The 20,175-nt window shown below is 40.5% G+C and overlaps 1 protein-coding gene across 1 annotated transcript in view; it reads left to right on the top strand.

Annotated features, from left to right (window-relative positions):
* The window catches only part of col27a1b (collagen, type XXVII, alpha 1b), a 94,283-nt gene that overhangs the window by 15,848 nt on the left and 58,260 nt on the right, over positions 1-20,175 (top strand). Inside the window, exons 5-8 of the mRNA XM_034692016.1 lie at positions 7,244-7,297; positions 14,839-14,892; positions 18,877-18,930; positions 19,038-19,091. Coding sequence (XP_034547907.1) covers positions 7,244-7,297; positions 14,839-14,892; positions 18,877-18,930; positions 19,038-19,091 — 216 coding nt within the window. The remainder of the gene's footprint in view (positions 1-7,243; positions 7,298-14,838; positions 14,893-18,876; positions 18,931-19,037; positions 19,092-20,175) is intronic.

Here is a 20,175-nt window from a genome sequence, read left to right as displayed (position 1 = left end):
ACCTCTAAGTTCAGAGAAAAGTGTAAGTGATAACACAGTTGACGTATTTACTCTTGGCGTTACAGTCTGACAGATATATCAGTGGGGTGATATTATCAGGCTGATAGGGACCCATCACATGTCTATCAGTATCAGTATCAGTGTACATGTCTCCATGCTTTCTGCCAATAGCAAAACTTTTTGTCACACAAATATAAAGCAGATGACGATTGGATGATTAACAAAGGGTAACATAATCTAGTTTGTCCTGCAGAGTTCTTTGACTCCATAGTTTAAAATACTCCCAGCACTGTCTGAGGATTAAGTTGTACAGTATCAGATAGTGATGCAGCACTGGTTGACCAGTAAGGGATAATGTATAGTGAACGAGTGGAGAGCAGAACAAGGGTCTCACACCCTTTGCAGGATGAGTTAACTTTAAATGGAAAGTTTTAATTCACAGTAAAGCTAAAACAGCCTGATCATTTGTTATGATTTCCATTCCCATTAAATGGAACAATTCCATTAAAGGTAATGTTCGACAAGGTGAGCGGGACTTTTGCAGGAATATTTATTTATGTTGACATTTCTCTTTCTTTCTTTCTTTCTTTATTTAACCAGGTAAGAGACTCATTGAGATTTAAAACCTCTTTTTCATCTCTTTCTTATATTTTATAAGATCTGACCATTTCAATTTCAATACCATGAGCCATAGATAGCCTGGGAAGGTGAGACGGAAGCTGTTTGCCATTTGAAAATACCATGGTCTTTGATTATTCCGCATTCAGCACTAACTTGAGCTGAGTCAAGAGGGACTGAACAGTATCAAAGGCTGATTGCAAGAACTCAAGGGATTTTAAAACTGAAGGAGAAGAACAATAAATTACTGTGTCATCAGCATATAGATGGTACACAGCATTAGACAAACTATCACATAGATTATTCACATAAGTTGTGAACAACAGTGGACCTAATATAGAACCTTGAGGCACGCCCTTTAGAACAGGGAGGAAAGAGGAAGAAAACCCAGCGGCTTGGACACACTGTGTTCTACCTGATAAATAATTAGAGAACCAATTAGCAGCCTGGTTGGATAATCCAATCTTGTGGAGTCTGTCTGCCAGGATGCCATGATCGACTGTGTCAAAGGCTTTTGACAAGTCTATAAAGAGAGCTGCACAATATTTTCGGCCCTCTAGTGCCTCTATAACGTAATTTACCACTTTAACAGCAGCAGTTACTGTACTTCGCTGTTTACGAAAACCTGACTGATATTGTGAGAGGACACCATGTGCATCTAAAAAAAATTTAAGTTGTTCACCGACCAACTTTTCTAAAACTTTGGAGAGAACACACAATTTGGAAATTGGCCTATAGTTGTTCACTACAGAGGGATCACCACCTTTCAGCAGGGGAAAAACATAAGCAGACTTCCATATTCTTGGAATCTCATTTTCAGAAAGAGTAAGATTAAAAATATAACACAAAGGTCCTGCCTCTTCGTGGCCCCCGAACTGTTATTCCTTCACTCTGTGTTTTGGTCGGGTCACCTCGTGTTTATCGGGACTTGTCTCCATGTCAAAGATACGCAGTCAGGCTGTTACTGGGTCACATAGAGTCCAATGCTGCAAGTGCAAGTTTTAACTTTCACTTTCATTGATGGAGCAGTTCACATATTGGCACTTTGCCAGCTGTAGGACCCTAGAATGCACGAAAACGGTGTGTTCACAGTTTGCAGCTCAAAGAAGTGTGGACGGTGACAATCAGCAAATGAAAGAAGAATGGAGTGGAACTTTTGAAGTTCCTCTGCTCCTTCACTTGCCATGCCATGAAATGCAGTGAATGATGCAGGACTGGGCCCACAGATAGGGTGCTTTGCACAAGCAGTAGATTTTGAGTTGAATGTTGTTTTTATTTAATGGGCAAAAGTTTAAAAGTGTTTTACAAAATAAATTGAGGACATGCATATATATATATATATATTTATTTTTTTTGCTGATCCGAAAAATGATCCGATCTGTGACTCAAAACCGGACCAAACCGTGAGTTTTTTGATCCGTTGCACCCCTATTTTCTACTAATAAGAATCAAGTATGTAACACAGGCTGGTAATAATGACCTATAATGTTATTTATGCTTTGATAAAGCTTTTTTGTGCAAGTTAGATGCCTTCTGAGTGAGCAATCTAAATATAACATGTCTATTTCCATGAAGTTCTTTTTTTTTTTTTTTTAAAGTTCTTTTTTTGGCCTTTTTGCATTTATTTTATAGGACAGCTGAAGAGAGACAGGAAATGTGGGGAGTAGAGAGTGGGGTAAGACATGCAGGAAATGGTCGACCGACTGGGAATCGAGCCAGCGACCCCTGCGATAAGGACTGCAGCCTCTGTATGTGGGGCACTTAGACCGCTAGGCCACCAGCGCCCTGTTCCATGAAGTTCAAAAACTAACTATCGGCTATCCATTACTGCTGAATTGGTCTCAGTAATCCCCTACTGGTTGGGCTTTGCTTGTCTTTCATCGGCAAGTGTTGACTGTAGACCATATGGTCCCATCAGGCACTGTTCCGCTGTTCAACACAGATGGTTACCCACATTTTCCATTGTTAGAAAGACTTTTCTGTCTTGTATTAGGTCCTGTTCAACCAAAAAGAATGTTTTAAGTAAAGCTTTCCTGTGTTGGCAATGAGAGAAACCACAGCTCTGCATGCCCCTGAAGCCACTGAGACCATTTTATGAGAGAGAAGCAACCGATGCCGAGGACTTTCACCATTGTATTGCTTGCTAATGTTACAATAAGGGCTGTGGACTTTAAACAGATTGTTGAGTCAGTTATAAAAGCCTATTTTCAGGCAATTTTTTGAATACGATCTTCTGAATCCTTTTAGTGATGATTTGAAACACATTGTTGAGCTTTTGATCCCCTTCCACTGGGATTAGGGTTAGTGTTAGTAGGCCATGGACAGTTTAAGAAGGCAGAAGTTTGAACTGCATACGAGCAGGAATGTCTTTGAAAAGAAATACAATGGCGTCTACTGCAGTTGTTGTTTTAAGAGACGGCATGTCGGCTGTAATAGATAACTAAAGTGCTGATGAGTTTTCAGTACTGTTGGAAGGGGGGATCACAGTTGATGAGTAGATAAACAAGAGAGGTCTTTGTGGAGGGGGAGATTATATTTACAGCTTTGAGTTTTAGGTCTTTTAGGAAGCTACACAAATGCTTCAATGATATCGAAGAGCTCCCTGATGAAACATAGCTCATACGTTGACAGTGTAGGTTTTTTATTGTTGCTCTTTTTAGGTTGTCAACACATGACAAGCTTGTCAGAACCATGCCAGAGCTCTGTTACTTTGCATAAAGACTTTCCAGCACTTCATGCAGTAAGGCTTACATGGGACTTCCACCAGATCCGTGAGTGGTCCATCTCTGATCCGCTGCGGTCCGGCTCTCTCCTCTCTCGTCCGTCAACAGCCAACGACTGCATTTTCGGAACGCAGCATGGAGCAGGACTGCTGGACAGCAGGAGTCATGTGACCTTGGTTTTCCCACTGTAATCACAGAAGCAATGATTATCCTCCTCCTCTCCTCATCCATGTTGTCCTTATCATCCCCTGAAAACCTCTGACCTGTTGACTCCAAGCCTGGCTCCGCTCAAAATGGAATTTTGTTGTTAAGTGAAATACGATCTGGTGATAACAGTGTTTTATTCTGAAAATGTACTGGATGCTTTAATTCGTTTTGGTGCCTGACTTCCTGTCCCACTCTGTTGAGATTGATGCATCGTGCTCGGCATGTGGCAAAAATAGAAGTCTTACGTATCTGATCTGGAGGGCTCAGACCTGCTGGATCAGAGATGCAGTCGGAATGCAACAAAATGGATCCAGTGGGAGTTAACACATTGACTAGAATAAAAACCTATCAGATCCGGTGCTGTGACGGATCAAAGATGGACCAGACACAGATCTGGTTGAATTCGGCTGTTAGATATGACTTAAACACCACCCGTACTGGTTTAGTACTCTACAGTATCAGCAAGTATCCCAAATTAGGGTATTGCAGTTGAAACACTGGTAGTCAGTGTAAAAATTGAATTGTAGCTTACTTTGCATGCTTTTGTTTTCCTTTAGATACAATAATGATCTGATCCTTATTGAACTGCTACCGCTGGGATCTTAAAACACTTTCTTCCTAGTTCAAGGGTGAAATAAATTGGTCTTAAATCTAATTTATTGTTGACCAAGAAAAACACAGAGAAAACCCCTTAGACTCCAGAGACCAGAGTCCCAATTTAAGTATGTTTGCTTTTTCTTCTACTTGAATTAAATACTCATATGTGCCAAAATAATCTTAGGCTAAAAAAATAATTTGAGCCTTGGGGTTTCATGAATTGTGGCTGTTTATATTTGGTATAAATCTGATTAAGATTTCAGTTCTCTGCTTGCCTTTTCCAGTCAGCAGTTACTTCAGCTCAAAGTGCCTATCATGTGTGGACATAGTGATGGCTCAAGAATCTAAAGGTTACTGAAAGCCCCTTGGCTTTTTGAAACAGTTCAATTATGGCTATTGGTTCTGTCCTAGTCAGACCAAAGTGCTTTATACGTTTACAGTAGCCCAATTTCAGCTTGACTGCCTACAGCTGTTTTAAAGTCCTATTTCCTTTTCCTCTTTCTTTAAACTTCTGAAGCCATGGGAAAATAAGTTACAATCCCTACATCTCAAGCTTGCTCAGGTTCCCCAGCTTGACCCTTCATTAGATTTGACCTTTCAGGGCTTTGCTAATCCATGTATGAAATTGTTTTAAAGCTAGCTGATGCCCATAATTAATGTGATTGGCTGCGGCTGGAACCAGTGCCGACCTCCCTGCCAGTATAATGAGTCAGACTTGGGCTCTGTGCAGTGTGGCGGTTTGGGGCTGAAATCACTTTGGCTGCAGAGAGAAAGAGCTGCTCTAGCTTCTAACAAGACATCCTCATGCCTGCCAGCATCTCACTTACTAAATGCTCTGCAACTTTCCACCAACTCCACTAATGTTAAATCAGAAAAAATGCTGATGATGTGTTTACTGTATCAATTTCATGCTCGGGTGACATTGCGAGATTTGTATTCATAGCAGTTAAAAATGAAACTCGAACAACAATAGATTTTTGTCACTGATACTTTTACAGATTTTGAAGTGGAAAAATGTAAAGATTGCTGATATAGTGACAATATGTGCTTGGATGTAAACAGACTCTTTCCACATGGATTCTTCTCTAATTTCTCACCTATGAAGAGGTGTTTAGACGTATGTTATCTTAAAGCTCCTGTGAAGGGTTTTAAGCTGGTAATGAAACACACTGTATCAATACTGATTCCCAGATAAGACTATTTATTACACTTCCACATTTTTCAAAGCCAGAAAATCATCACCCTTTTAGTTTATTGATATGGCTATTGAGCCCTACTACGAAAACATTATCTAAAATCAAGTCACGTCATTTCAGATCAAAACACTGGTGCACAAACATGCCTAAAATATTTTGAAGAACAACCTTTGTTGCAAAATTATTTATCACAAGGGTGAGAGTACAACTTCCATGACCTAGTGCATCAGCCAAAACTTATGTATGCTCGACTGTCTGTGGGTCAACAAACTTTGTGAAGTCCAGCTGTTGCTCAGGGACAGTCATCCCCCTCCATGACTCAAAGCAGCTGCTTCAAAGCACATACACTTAGCAGCAAGTACCAAGAGTTAGAAATGTTAATGCAAAGTTGAAGTCTGTGTTGAAATCAAGCAACAACCCCTGGCCACAAGAATTAAAGCCAATGCAAAAGTGTTAAAAACTGCAGTTCCTTAAGTGTCCACTTGAGGCTGGCTCCGGAAGTACCGGGAACCACATACACACCAATTCAAAAAAGCTCATCTTTACAGCAGAAATAAACATGTTTACAGCCTGGTACAAAAAATGAGAGTAGTTTGGATAGCTCATTTCTTGATCAGCACAGACTGTACAGGGGTGGTTTTTTTTCATAATGCTGTAATTTCGAAGATATTAAGACTACGGGTTTTCCATTATGAGAGGCACAGCTGACTTGATTGACAGGTGGGCTCAAAGCCTGCCTATTTACCTCACACTAGCTGGACTGAAGTTAGGCTGTGTTCAGCATTTCCAATATGGCTCCCGCCAACAATTAGCTTCAAAACAGCGCTTCAGAAACTGATGGATGACGTCATGGATACTATGTCCATTATTTATACAGTCTTTGGTTGAAATCAGCAGATAAAAGCTAGTTAGCAACTAAACAAGGTGACTTAAGGTTACATTTTGATTCATTTAGGGTTGGGTCAGTAGAACTATGTTATATTCTACATCAGCCGTATTTATTGAATGATGGACATTTTTAAAAGTCTTCATTAACAGTCACTTGTAAAGCAATAAAAGTAATACCAGTTTGAGCCTGTCGTCTTGTCTGTACAGCAAATAATAGAAAAAATATGTTTAGTGGACTTAATAAGGACCTGGAACGGAAAGGAGGCTTGATAATGGTATCAATATTAAGATAGATTACCTTGTCCACGGGTTCGCCAAGATCAACACATACTGTATAAAGTTCTTCCTATGGCTTCGGATAAATGATCTCATCATACATACCTTCTCAAACAATTGTATTATGGACCACCGTCTGACCGTTATGCTGCAGGCAATGCTGAGAGTACTGAAAGTAAAACGTCCAGAAATGAAGGCAGCTCTCTTTGATAAACAAAGCCATTAAACCATCTCTCAAACAGCTAAAGCGGTGTTTTCTGCACAATAGTCGTTGTACAAATATGCCGATACAGCAACATATCATTGTGCTTACTTGTGTTATAAAATTTCATATTGCTGTCATCAAAATATTGATATTTCATACAAAGAATACGCTGACAACAGATTACCATTCCTATTTCACACACTACATCACTACTTCATGACCCTTCATTATCTTTATAAGTTTGTCTTGCAATTTTTCAATTAATCAGAATCATTCTATCGTGATATTATCATTACATGGACATTGTATTGGGTATTATATCATACTGTGTTACTTTGTGATGTATGCACATCCAAAAATATATTTTCAGACTCATAAATCCAAGAGAATTGTTGATTATAGGACAGATGCATTTTCAGGCTCTACTCAATGCTCTCTTGTGCTACTCACGGCTTTTCAAGACTCCCATGAAGAGACTTATATTCTTTATTTCCTGTCTTTGTATTCATAGATATCTATTATTTTCTTTCCAGGGACTTGAAGGGCTGCCAGGGCTGCCAGGAAAAGCAGGGAAGAGGGGCCCAAGGGTGAGTATATTTCAAACCGGTGACAAGTTCCCATTTACATTCCTACAGTTCCATTACCTCTTTTCAAGCCCTTTCGTATGTATTACACTGAATCACAATTATGCTTAATCATGTCTGAGCTGCATTATATAGAGATAAGACCATTAGCAGTGCATTGATATGAGCAACCTTTGAGCATTCCCATCAGGCACTCTGTGAACTCTTTGAATTACGGCGCATTATTCAGCCAGACGTTAGTTTGTTTTGGCTCGAAGCTTTGATCAAGCTGTGCTTCTCTGCAGCCAAGATCCATTTATAAATCTGTAGAGCAAACAACTGTAAGCTAAAAAATCGGTGGGTTGCTAGTTTAAAATTAATTGAACACACACGGTAAGTATTAGAAAACATAAAAACGTAGGCAGGAGTTTCTAGAAAACCTATATCTTCCTGCACAAGCACTTTCTATCCCATACATAAACAGAGCACCTACTTAAATTAGGCACAGGTCCTATGCTAACATTGGTGAATGCTTCTAGTATATCAGGCTGGGTTGTTCGGTGCCATGTCTCTCATTCTGGGGCTCAGTGTCAGTCAGTGCAGTGAGCTCCTGGTGGAACCACATAGAGTGAGTCCAGATGTTTTTTTAAGCTTATGCTTTCAGAAGAAATATGAGAAGAGAGAAAACACTTGGAGATGATTTGTCTCGAGGGACGATTTATTTAATCATTTCTGAGGCCTTAAACTGATGTTTGTGTGTGTACTTGCTGTCCTTAAATGTGTCTCTTCCCTTGTATTATGAGAAAATGAATTAAGCACGAGTTGAAGTTGGCATTTCAGTGAGTCCTAAACTGAAACAAACATGCAACAACAACATGCAACAACTAAAGGCAGTGGAAACATAGGACAATTCCCTCTTTGGTTTTTGTTTTGCAGAGCTCCTGCAGACGTTGTCCTGCAGAGTGCTTTTGCTACCGAGGAGTATGTATTTGAGCTACCTGCCGCAGCCGTGAGACTCTGCCCCGCGGTCAGGCCTCAGAGGGGTGGGCTGTGTGGGAACCCAATCTCTTTAAACAAGGAAGAAAGAGGGCTTTGTCTCCATCTTATTAAAGGCATTTAAGACCCTGTCTGGTGCGCAGCAGCTCTGTCCAGAAGTACACCAACCTCTATGGAGTTCATTCATCATCCAGCTCTTGAGACCCAACAGTAGGCCACACCGGCTCAAAAAAAAAGGACCTGAGGGTGCAGTTTAGGTTTTTACTGATTGTTTTCTTTAGTAGTTCATGCAATTAAAAAAAGCAACCTCACAGCTACACTTGTGATCTAAAGGGAGCTTTTAAGGGTCTCTGATCTGGACTCAACATTAGTATTCAGTATGTAAGATTAGTATCATTTATGTGTTAACTTTTAAATAATAAACAAACTGTTTGTCTATATGCAGAGAGGTGATACAAAGTAAATCCAATAATTGCAATAATGGAGGTGGTCACTCTTTGTTTTGAGCTTGTATTTTTAATTTATTATTAAACTACATTATATTCCTTAAACGTATGCCATAATGAAATGAGAATACAGCCCATATGTAAAACCTGTGTGAGTTTCGTGAGGAAGATTTAAAGGACTTGTGTACTTAGTAGGGATGGGCATTTCAAGCCAAAACACTATTCGATAATCATTGGCATCTATTCGGCTATTATTCGAGTAGTCAACCCCGCGCGCGTGCATACATGTCCCGTTACTGGTCCGTTTGTGTAGCAGTCGCATGAACCAGCAGCAGGACGAGGTGCTGCTAGTAGCAGGCACTGACAGTGTCCATCTCGGTCTCTACGCCGGTGTTTCTGTGACGCAGCAGTGTGGCGTGTGTGTTAACATTTTACAGCCATGCTCTGTCTCTGGAAATACATGTGTAGTGGTGGTAATTTTTTTCTATTTAATGCAGTTAGCATTCGTTCTTCTTCTGTTACTTAATGCGGTTAGCAAACAGCTTTAAGACGCTCTGTCGCCACCGTCTGGAGGGAATATCATTTTACAACCAGGGACCGGTGAAAACGAAGAAAATTTGTGAACCAATATTCAAAATCATGTCCCATCCCTAGTTATTAGAGGGTGAACAAGCATCAAGCTCTGATGATGCATAATGTAACCAATGCAGAAGTGCAAAAAAAACGGCAGTTCCATGAGTGTCCACTTGAGGCTGTCTCCAACACTCGAGGAATCCTCATTAGGTCCCATGTTAAAATGCTTGTTTTTGCAAAATCAAACATGTTTAAATCCTGCTGCAAACCCCCCCCCCCAGCTTTGGATATGTAGCTCAGTTATTTATTCATACATGGGTACATTTTTGTAAAGTGCACCCATAAAAGTGTTGCAATGTTGTACATACATTTACATAATTAGGGGCAGGGCTCAGCTGATGTAGAGGTGTGTCTGTTGTTGCTGTTCCTGGCTTTATTTCAAAAGGCAGGTTAAGTCAGCATTTCCAACATGGCGCCATCTCTGGGCTTCAAAATGCCTTTTCAGAAAACATTGGATGATTTCACAAGGCTAAGTCCATGTTTTATTCATCTATGGGGATAAATCAGGGTTTGTTTGACAGAGAATACTGAGTTGAGAACATTTCACCAACAATTCGTCCTTGTTTGTTTGTGAAGGTATAAAGGATGAACACATTGGGAGCTGAATTTAGAGCTGAAATTGTGCCCCAATTTCCAAAGAAATTTCATTCAAACTTGTTGAGCTAGAGGTGATTTCAGTGTCTCTTTGGTAGAGCTATTTACATGAAATACTTAAAAAAAAACAGTGCAAAATATCTGATACACTATTTTGGGGGGACTCGGAGGAGTTAAAAAGCCTCAAGACACTAAGGGTATGTGTATTCTCCTCAGTTATCTTGATTGCAGCGAGCAACTCTAATCTTTGGGAGGCCTTATCTCATTTCCCTTTCTCTTTTAAAGTCAGATGTGTAGACAGTTGCACAAAGAAAACAATGTGAAAGAGACGAACACTGTCTTTTCACAGAATGTATGAGCAGTGCGACCTGTGTGGGAATTTTTACTCATCACAAAGACTTCACAGCAGTCGGGCTGACACTGCGCAGCGGTAGTAGAGCTTCACCTCTCTGACAGTAAGGTGTCATGTCTGACCGAGCAGACAGTCTCACTGCTGCTCACACCGTGCAGCTTCTCTTACGCGTGAGAGCGTCCACGTTCCTCGACACAGCCATGAGCCCTGCAGAGCGCCTGAGTTCACCCGGCCCTGAAGGGGAGGCTTGAGAGCAGATCAAAGAGGGCTTTGTGCAGAGAAACCGACCTGCCAGCATGTGTGACATCGGGGTTTCTGTGAAATTGAAACCATTTGCATAATTGCTTAAAGAATGGTTGACACTATTATAACATAAAATAAGGGATCTATGGAAACTGGAGCAATGAAACTCTGTTAATGACAGCTGTTGATTGGTGCAGAAAAGTGTTTGTTGCACAGGGTAGATTATGTTGAAATTGAATTCATGTGCATGCATGAAAAGACGTCTGTCAGAGGCTTGATTAGGTTCTCCGTCATTATTGCTTACACAGATGATTTCCTTATATTGCTTATACTTACGCTAATAGGGAGCACATTTAGAGAATCTGGTTCAGTGCCAGGGGGTTAACAGATGCCAGCAGGCAGGATGATCATCATTGGAAAACTGTGAGCGTATTTAAATTCGTGAACATTTTACTCCAAAGAAAGAAGAATATTCCATGTTGTAATTCCATGTTAATGTACTGTAGCACACCACAGACTGAAGCATTACCCATTTGATGAAAATATTTATATTCTCTGCCCTCACAGTGTGAACCAGCTCTACCTACCACACAGAACCTCTGCTGCAAAGGAGGTGATGAATTTTTTATTACCACCGGCAGCAACAACAGTCTTTTGTTTGAAATAAATGTAAAAAGCAAAGCAGTCAGGAGCATGTCTCTGTGATTGCTCAAAAGATTGTAACCTATCATATTTAGTTGCATTTTAACTGGTTGTTTAGAATGCATATCAGTATCCTGTTGGCTCTTAATAAGTCATGATACAGCTTTTGCTACTGCCTTATGCAGCATAACTACATCCTACAGAGCCATTTCCCTTCTTACTGCTGCTTTATCACAGGAAGTAAGGAAGTTGTTGAGCATGGATAAGGACTTGTATCTTTGAGCTGTGCTTTTTGCACTAGCAGTGCCTGTTTTCCATACAAAACTATGGCAGTTAAAGCATTTTCAGCAGTCAGTGTCTTAAGTGTAAAAACGCCTCATCAGCCGTTTTTTGTTGCTGTGCTAACAGCTAGTGTTGTAGTCAAGACCACGTTAATCGAGATCGAGACATGTCCGAGACCAGATTGCACCGAGACCAAGACAAGACCAAGACATTTAGGGATCAAGACCGAGTCTAGACCAAGACCAAGGCAGGGCAAGACCGAGACAGGACCAAGACATTTAGGGATGAAGACCGAGACAAGACCAAGACCATATACAGTTGTGCTCATAAGTTTACATACCCTGGCAGAATTTGTGATTTTTTTGGCCATTTTTCAGAGAACGTGAATGATAAGAGAAAAACATTTTTCACTCATGGTCAGTGGTTCGGTGAAGCTACTCTTTGTATATCATAAAGACAACAGAAACTACTCAAGAAACCATAGATTCTGCCAGGGTATGCAAACTTATGAGCACAACTGTATATCAATGAAAAATCATCATGAGAGTTAACAAAATAAAAGACTTGTTCATTTTATTTCTCTCTGATCACAGTAATTACAGGAACACAGAGTGCATCAGTGGTGGTCTTGATTTAAAAAACAGAGTTCGCCCAGTCCGAGACCAAGGCAAGACTGAGTAAAAACGCTTTCAATTGTGAGACGAGACCAAGCTCTTTAATAAGTGAACTCAAGACCAGTCTCGAGACCAAGACCAATCTCAAGTACTACAACACTACTAACAGCATTCTCAGATCAAAACAATGAACTTTCTGAACAATGTTGGTTCTTCAATGTCACTTCTGCCTCATTGACGAATCAAAATCCAGATGGGATGTTTTTTAAACAAGTAATATAAACAAACATGTACAATATAATTCATATACAAAATTTTGACTGGCAGCAACTGGAACTTATGGAGGGGAACTCTTAGTTAATGGAGTAGTCAGTGGAGAATATGTCTACACAGAAAACAGCATAAACAAGTACTTTTTAATAACTCTTACAGAGCTAATTTGTAAATAACAAAAGGGCTCATGGTTAATATGTTCCTTTAATATTAGGTGTAACATATATGGAATTAATGCATTGTACAATGAATAGATAAAAACTTTGGATAGTCCATAAAGTCATGTATATGTCAACCCCTATACATAGCCTCCATAGACCTCAACAAAGCCTTTGATTCTGAACCGATAAGCCCTCTGGCTGGTTCTCGCAAAAAATGGCTGTATGAAAAAGAACCTCACCACGCTGCAGAAGACAAACTCTGACTAAAAAAAAGAGAGATCCTCCATTAAAAAGTCCCAAACAAAATGAATACCACCTCTACTTACCCCTGCCCACAATGCACTAAAGTATGCAGGTCTGGTATCGCCCTCTGTTCCCGCCAGAAGACCCAGAAGGACAGTCATGCTCGCCCCTGAGTGGGCACCAATGATGACATCAAAAATGTCACTCACTTTGAAGTGTCACTCATCACTTTTTGACATTTCAAAGAACAGTAACTTGGTTTTATTTTGTTGCTCTTTGTAGATTCATTGTAGATTCAACAGAGGTGGGTTGCAGCAGCATTCATGGCCACACTGCTTTCTCTGCCTCACAGTGATTTTGGCGAGGCAGTTTGCACACATTGAAGCCCAATGATCTCACTAATATAAAATATACAAGTGTTAACATCCTTTTAATATACATTATATTAAAATGTTCAGGTTGAAGGCGCCGTGTTTCCCTCCACATGTTGCCCAGTGAACGTGTTAGCAGGTCTGTTCGGGGTTAATGACCAATAAAAACAGTAGCGCTCCACGTGTCACTCCTGTAAAACTACTTGGCCCACATCGTAAAGCAGGTCACAGCTCTGGCACACAGGTGCCATTCATCTGCAGGCCTAAGGTGTGAGTGTGAGTGTGAGTGTGTGAGTGTGAGTGTGTATTTGTGTGTTTGCTGTGCTGGGTTTGCATTAGCACTTGAACGTATGTTTGTGTTTGTTTGCTGGTGGTCTCTAAATGGTTTCTTGTCAGGAGCACTTTTTAATAATCAAGCAAAGAGGCACTTTATTCCTCTCCTCACCCACGCCATGATAGACAAAGTGACTCATTCTCCCCATTATGTTTCCATCTCCATCAGGATAACAGCCGCCCACCTTGAGCCTCTTCACCTTGTGTACAACAAGAATGCAAATTGTGATATTCGGTCCCATCCTTCCTTTTCTCCTCTTCCTCTTTGCCTCTCTTCGCTCTCTATCTAGAGATAATGACTTCCATACGTTTTAATATCGAGAGTGAAAAGGGGAATGCTCTGAGTGGAAGAGGAGGAGGAAATCTTTAGATGAGCTTCTGTTAAGTGGCTCCATATGCCCAGCAGTGCGCGTCTGTGAGGGGGGAGAGGGTCTGGCTGGTTTGAGGAGAGTAGAGCTGTTCGCCTCCTCTCCACAGTCTGATAATTGAGCACAGACAAATAACAGAGACAGAGACTGACTCGATCACCCAACTGCACTCTCACACCTCTTGGCTTCCTGCGTTTGTTTGACTTGCAGTGATCCAACTTTCACCTCCAGCTCAGAGAGAAAAAGCTCCCTCTTCAAAATGCATGAGAAGTTTATAAAACTCAAAAGAACAAACTTTCGATACAGAAGCTTCCTGTTCAGACCCTCTGAACATGTTTCAGTTTCTCTGGAGAAGATTTTCCATGCTCAGCGTTTCGACTGTGTGCACTTGAACTGTGGACTCCTCAGTAGGATGCCTCAGGAAGTTGTGGCTTTATTTTTCCAAACAGTTTCTTCTTGCAGCTTACTCAAATTTATAGTCCCTTCAACAAGAGAAAATAGATGCAGTCTCCTCACTATACTCCTGAAAGTCTGCCCACCTGGCTGGACTCACAGGAGATTGTCCTTTTTGATAAAACTTTTGGCAGAGATGGCTCAATGAATAACATCTAAGTAGGTTATATATCACAGACACCTATGGCACACTGCAACTGGGGAATATGTGTGATGGATGAGTGGCCTTCGCTTTCTGGGACCCCAGAAAGCAGTGGAAAAGTGTAGGGAAGAGGAAAATCACATCCATATGTCATAACTTGGACAGGCAGGCAGACAGGCGAGGCAGGCAGGAGGTGCAGTACGTCTCGGAGCACCTAAACACAAACACAGAGGAACCTCGGGGCACTGCTGACCTGTCCTGTAACACAAACAGACAGTGGAAAAGGAACAATATGTGCATGCATGTGTGAATACCTCACATATAGCACTACATCTAACCCCCCCTCTGCTGCTGAGATGGAGGCCTGTTCGATGACCCCAATGGTCACCTTCTTTAATCATCTGTGTCTCTGTTTTCAGGGTCCTCCTGGCCCACATGGAAACCCTGGGCGCCCCGGACCTCCAGGAGTGAAGGTACAGGATCTAAGATAAACAGCTTAATGTTGAATGCTAACTGTCTGTAGGAGTTGGTTTATTTTGACATCAGAATAAAGGGAAATAGACTGTACATTTTTTAAACTAAGTCTATTGACACTAGAATCTAACTTTATGTGCATGTATAGGTGATTTTGGTTAGCATCAATTTGCAGTTGAATATTTGATCACCATTAGGGCTACAACCGGCAAATATAATCATTGCCTAAAAGTTTGCAATCAGCTTCACTTTGAATTGATGAGTTGCTCTATAAAATGTAAACAAAAAAGATAACATAGTCCTTTATTTGTCTCACAACAGGGAAATTTAAGGTGTTACAGCATTTAAGTAGATAGTGCAAAACATTATAAAGTAAACAAGAGCATATACTGCAAAAATTTAAAAAGTTATTAGCAATTAAAATTAAAGAAGTCAAAATAAGCATATCTTACGACATATATACACAACCAAAAAAGTAAATTTACAAATATTTACAACCAGTGACGCGGTGAAAAATGTGCACAGACTTATAGCATAGTATAAAACAATGTACAGAACAGAACTGAGAAGATGGGCAGAAAAAACTTAAAAGGTTCAACTCTTAAACAGTGTCCCCTTTCACACATGTATGACTCATCTGAAAATGTTCTGACTTTATTCAGAGTATACTATATGTGTGAATGCAAATGGATGCATTTTTCACCCTGCCTTTCTCAGGACTTTTCCCACCAGTCCCACCTAGTAAAATTTCTGCAGAGTCAGAGTCATCTGATGTTTGAACTAGGGATGCTCTGAAGGGACAACACTTCTAGTGGTTTAAAAATAACTTTAAATTCAAACAACTAGTCAAAATTAAGCACAATTTATTTAACATGGCTAAACACGAAGCACAGAGCCTGCAGGTTAACAATGCTGTTTGATGAGTTTGGCTAGGGTTTGCAGAGCTAGCACCACCATCCTCCAATCCTCCTGGTTACACTATAGTCGATCATGTTTACCTTACACTGCCTACACACAAGTTTATCTTTTTAACATCTGGGTAACAGAGCATTATAGCATTATGCTAGTAGTTATTAACCAGAGCTACAGGGCCACTAGTTGCAGGTGGCTGTGCTACAGTATAGACACAACATCTAGGAGGCATTTCTTGCCTACACCAACTAGAGTATTTATATTTGTTTAACCAATGGGTAATTCTGGTGCCAACAAGTGAGGTTGATGAGGTGATGAGGTTTAATCCACTAAACATGCACATTTCTAGAGTGAATGCAGTACGTAATAGTCTGGAAAATGAACTGCAAACAATGAGCTCTGTCATCTTTGCTGCTCGCCCCAGTTGTCTTGTTGAATTGTGAAAAGTTACTTAAACATGATGCAGTGATATAAACTTAATAACAGTCACAATTACAGAAGACTCCTCCTTTTCCTCCTGCATGCACTCTAGGCCGTCCGCTTGAGGTGCATCAGCAGCAGCAGGTTTCTAAAGATATCAGGATCTGAACATTCAGAAGTCATCTGGATGTCTTTTATGTGTTCACATCTCAGATATAGTCATTGATTAACAAAACAATCACATTTTAGAAGCTAGAGTCAGACTATTTCTTTACTTAATAATACTACCTCAAGTAATTTAACCATGAAACAACAACATGGCAATTAAACTAAGCAAAAATCAATACAGCTCTACAACAAAAACAAAAACAACAACAACAACAACAACAACAACAACAACAACAGCAACAACGACAACAACAACAACCTGGCTGGAACTTTATTGCATCCTAGACACACTCAACAATGTTCTGAAAAAACTACAGGGTCCATCTGTTGTGGAAAATAACTTAAGCAACTCTATATATTTTCACTCCTTTAATGATTTATGTGTTCAGTGGGACCTAATGGTCCTGGAGGCTGGGAGCCAAAGACAGAGTGGGGAAGTCTGAGTGATGGACCCACACAGTGTTTGTTTAGGTCTTTCCATGGGATTTGTTGTGAAGGAAATATACAGAATAACAGAATATGCTGTTGGTGGTTTGTTTACATCAAGAAAACAAAAGGGAGAACAAGAAGTCTGGATTTTGTTCTATAATGAACTGACAATCACAGAAATGAGTTCTAGTGTTTGTTTAACTCAAAAGTAGAAATAATTGCATCTTCCTGCTGTGTTTGGTCAGAAAGTCAAATAGGGACTTAAGGTAGCTGCTATACATTCAGTTATTGTAGTGTCTTCTAGCTCATGTGTCTCCCCTTGTGTCAATAATATAACAAAGACATTAAAACAACAATGGAATGATGAAAAATGGCAGTGTAAATAAAAATGGCTGGTTCCCCTTGTGGGTTTTCATCTCGGTCCAGTGTTTGTTTGTAATTTCACTGAGTTTGCATGTCTGAGGTCAGATCCTCTTGGCGTGACAGTACAACTCTTCAGCCTCTTAAAAAGTCATTTGCTTCCCTTCAGGACAGAGCAGCAGTTTTAGTCTTTCTGGCTCACTAATTTGCAAGTACTTGACATCAGTCTGTGTTCCAGCTGATTTGAATTGTCAACACAGAGGGATATTTTTCGCTCCGTAATGCGCCAATCTGATATCACAAAGGAGTCTGTATGTTAGACTCTGCTGGAATAAAACCCCAAATCGCTCATATTTCAGGTGCGTGCCGAATCCATTTGAATGCATTGGCTTTCTGCATTTTCCACACTGTCTTTGAACATTTAAAAAACATAATGGATGCCATGCTTTGGCTCACTTTAACCAAGGGAAAAACCATAAGTCTTATATCGTACATATGTGTTACTGGAACCCAACCAAACCTGGCCCGGCTCACTTTGACCCATTTGCACACAAACCTCAAACAGCAGACAACCTTGTCTGGCACAGCTCCCTGCCAGAAGAAAATGAGCAAGCAGGATGAAAACATGCTGTGTTTCAGCCGAGTTTTGTTTTGAATATGACACTTTATCTGGATGTAATGTTGATTAATGGAGACAAGATGATGATCAATCTACCTCCTGCTGAATGTAGCTTCCAATTAGGTCTTAAATGAAACGAAGGAAGGCATGAAATGTGTGTTTGATCAGTGGAGACACAAGTGTCTATTATGGTCTTGAGTTTTGAGAAGAAATTACCTCCTTTAGCCTCTTATTCAGTCAAAAGTCTTCAGATGATGTCGTTGAGGCAAAAATCTTTTCCCAGTACGAAGACAGATCTCATGAATGTATGTAGCTTTTGGCTGGAGTTAAACTCTCGGCTCTTTTAAAAAATCTGTCTGCAGAAAATTCCCACCAAGGCTTTTTGATGCCAAGTTGGTAAAACAAACACGCAGGTTTGAATGGTTTGATGGGTTGATGGGAACTTTTAAGAAGAGTATGCCTTTCCAGCTTTGACTGCACTGAAGGCTTTTGTACTTAAAGATCTGGAAAAGTAGGACAGCATCCTCCTCAAAAAAATAGAACTTGCAGCAAAGTTGGTCTCAGTACAAGATATCTCTCCGTGCCGTGCTTCAATTTGTGGAATGACATGTTGCAATCAGCTGAAGCGGATACTGTCTCATCTTTTCCCTCCGTATTCTTGTTGCTTCGTATGATTAGCACTAATACAAGCAATTATAAATTTCATGAGTTGCTCCCTGACCAGTGTGATTGATCGTTAAATACTGACCCAGAACGCACTGCCAGGATCCCCGCTGCCCGAAAAGGGAGAAGAATGCACACAGTCACTCCCCATCACTTCTCGCCAGCTTGGTGTAAACTGAGTCACTAAAGGGCATAAACGGACTTCACTTTAGTGTAAATAAACTGCTTGGCTGACTTATAAGAAGGATGAACTCATAACTCTGACGGTGTAAATGCTAACAGCGAACTCCTCTGCACCTTGTGAAGAAGAATGCTTTGGCAGTGCAGCAAATATGTGGTGAACGTTGGTGCAGATGGAGGGAAAAGTTTCTCTTGAAGAATAAGAAATAAAATGTTTCTGTTTTTGTTCCAGGGGCAAAAAGGAGATCATGGACTGTCCCCTGGTCTGGCCCCTAAAGGACTTAAAGTATGCACTTTGTCATCTTTTCTTTTACAAAATGAATACATTTTTTGCAAACTCAGTTATGCAAATTACCCCGGCTTATAAAGTGTGACCTAATTTGTCTGTTTCAGGGAGAGCCTGGTGTATTTGGCCCTCCTGGACTGCCTGGCCAAGCTGGACGGAAGGTAGAAAATTGTATTTACTCTCACAAACTCATGCCTCATGTCTGTTTATGTGTGTGTTTAAATCTACAAGGAAGCTGCTGATACACAACAGATACCACTGGCTTTGTCCCATATGTGTAAAAGTTCATGTTGCACTCGTTTGTGCCTGCTCGGTTTCTGTTCTAAAAATGTTTTCCAACATAAATCAAACACCTTGAATGAATGAGAATCTGAATGAGCGGAGTTATGTATATCAAGGATCACTAAATCAAATGTACACTCTCAACCCCCCGGCCCACTCTTCAACTGCCTTGAAGGTGGAAAATCTGTGATATAGCAGCTTTCAGAAGCTCCAGCCAAACATGGATGTTTGAGCTCTTGTTTGGAAAGCAGCCGCACATAATGCAGGCGTCAGGGAGCACACCTGTGTTCTGGTTCCCCTGTGGGTTGAAATACTAAAGGTATGAATATCTCAGCTGTTACATCATCTGCATCACATGCCTTCAAAGTGATGAAGGAAATGGAGGTGAGCTGAAGTTTACAGAGTGAAACTTTTTGCTTTCTTCAAATGCGTGTTATGTCACTGACTCTGCAGAGAACAGTTCCTGTAAAAGTAGGACAAGTTCTGAATGTGATTTAGCTCTATGATCTGGTCCTGCTCTGGATTGTTTGTCTACATTATTTGACTTCTTAACATGCCGCTGAGCGGGGTTATCCTGGCAGAGAGTGATGGTAAGCAGCATGTTTTTCCATGGCCTTGTGCATTTTATCCTTGGCCTTTCCCCAAAGCCAGTTATCCCCCTCACAGTAATTACGCATCTCAAGTGGGCCAGAGCCGGCTCGATTTCCTTCAATGCAGAGTGAGCAAATTACATAGTACTCCTTAACCCACTTTGTTTTTCCACATTGTTTTCTTTAAGACAATGTTTTTGCATTGCTGCTTCTTTCTTGCACGTGAGTATAATCTGATGGCTTTTTGATCAACATTTCTTGTCCTAAAGCAGTTTTAAAAAACTTTAAAACCTGCTTCTATTAAAGAATAAAGCTGAAAATAATCTTTATTTGTGCTATTTTCAACAAATCCCATGTAAAGACCAGCAGCAGC

Source organism: Notolabrus celidotus, chromosome 9 (assembly GCF_009762535.1).
Source record: "Notolabrus celidotus isolate fNotCel1 chromosome 9, fNotCel1.pri, whole genome shotgun sequence".
In the NCBI taxonomy this organism is placed as follows: domain Eukaryota; kingdom Metazoa; phylum Chordata; class Actinopteri; order Labriformes; family Labridae; genus Notolabrus; species Notolabrus celidotus.
The sequence above is the reverse complement of the archived record's forward strand: the minus strand, read 5'-3'. Positions and strand labels throughout refer to the sequence as shown.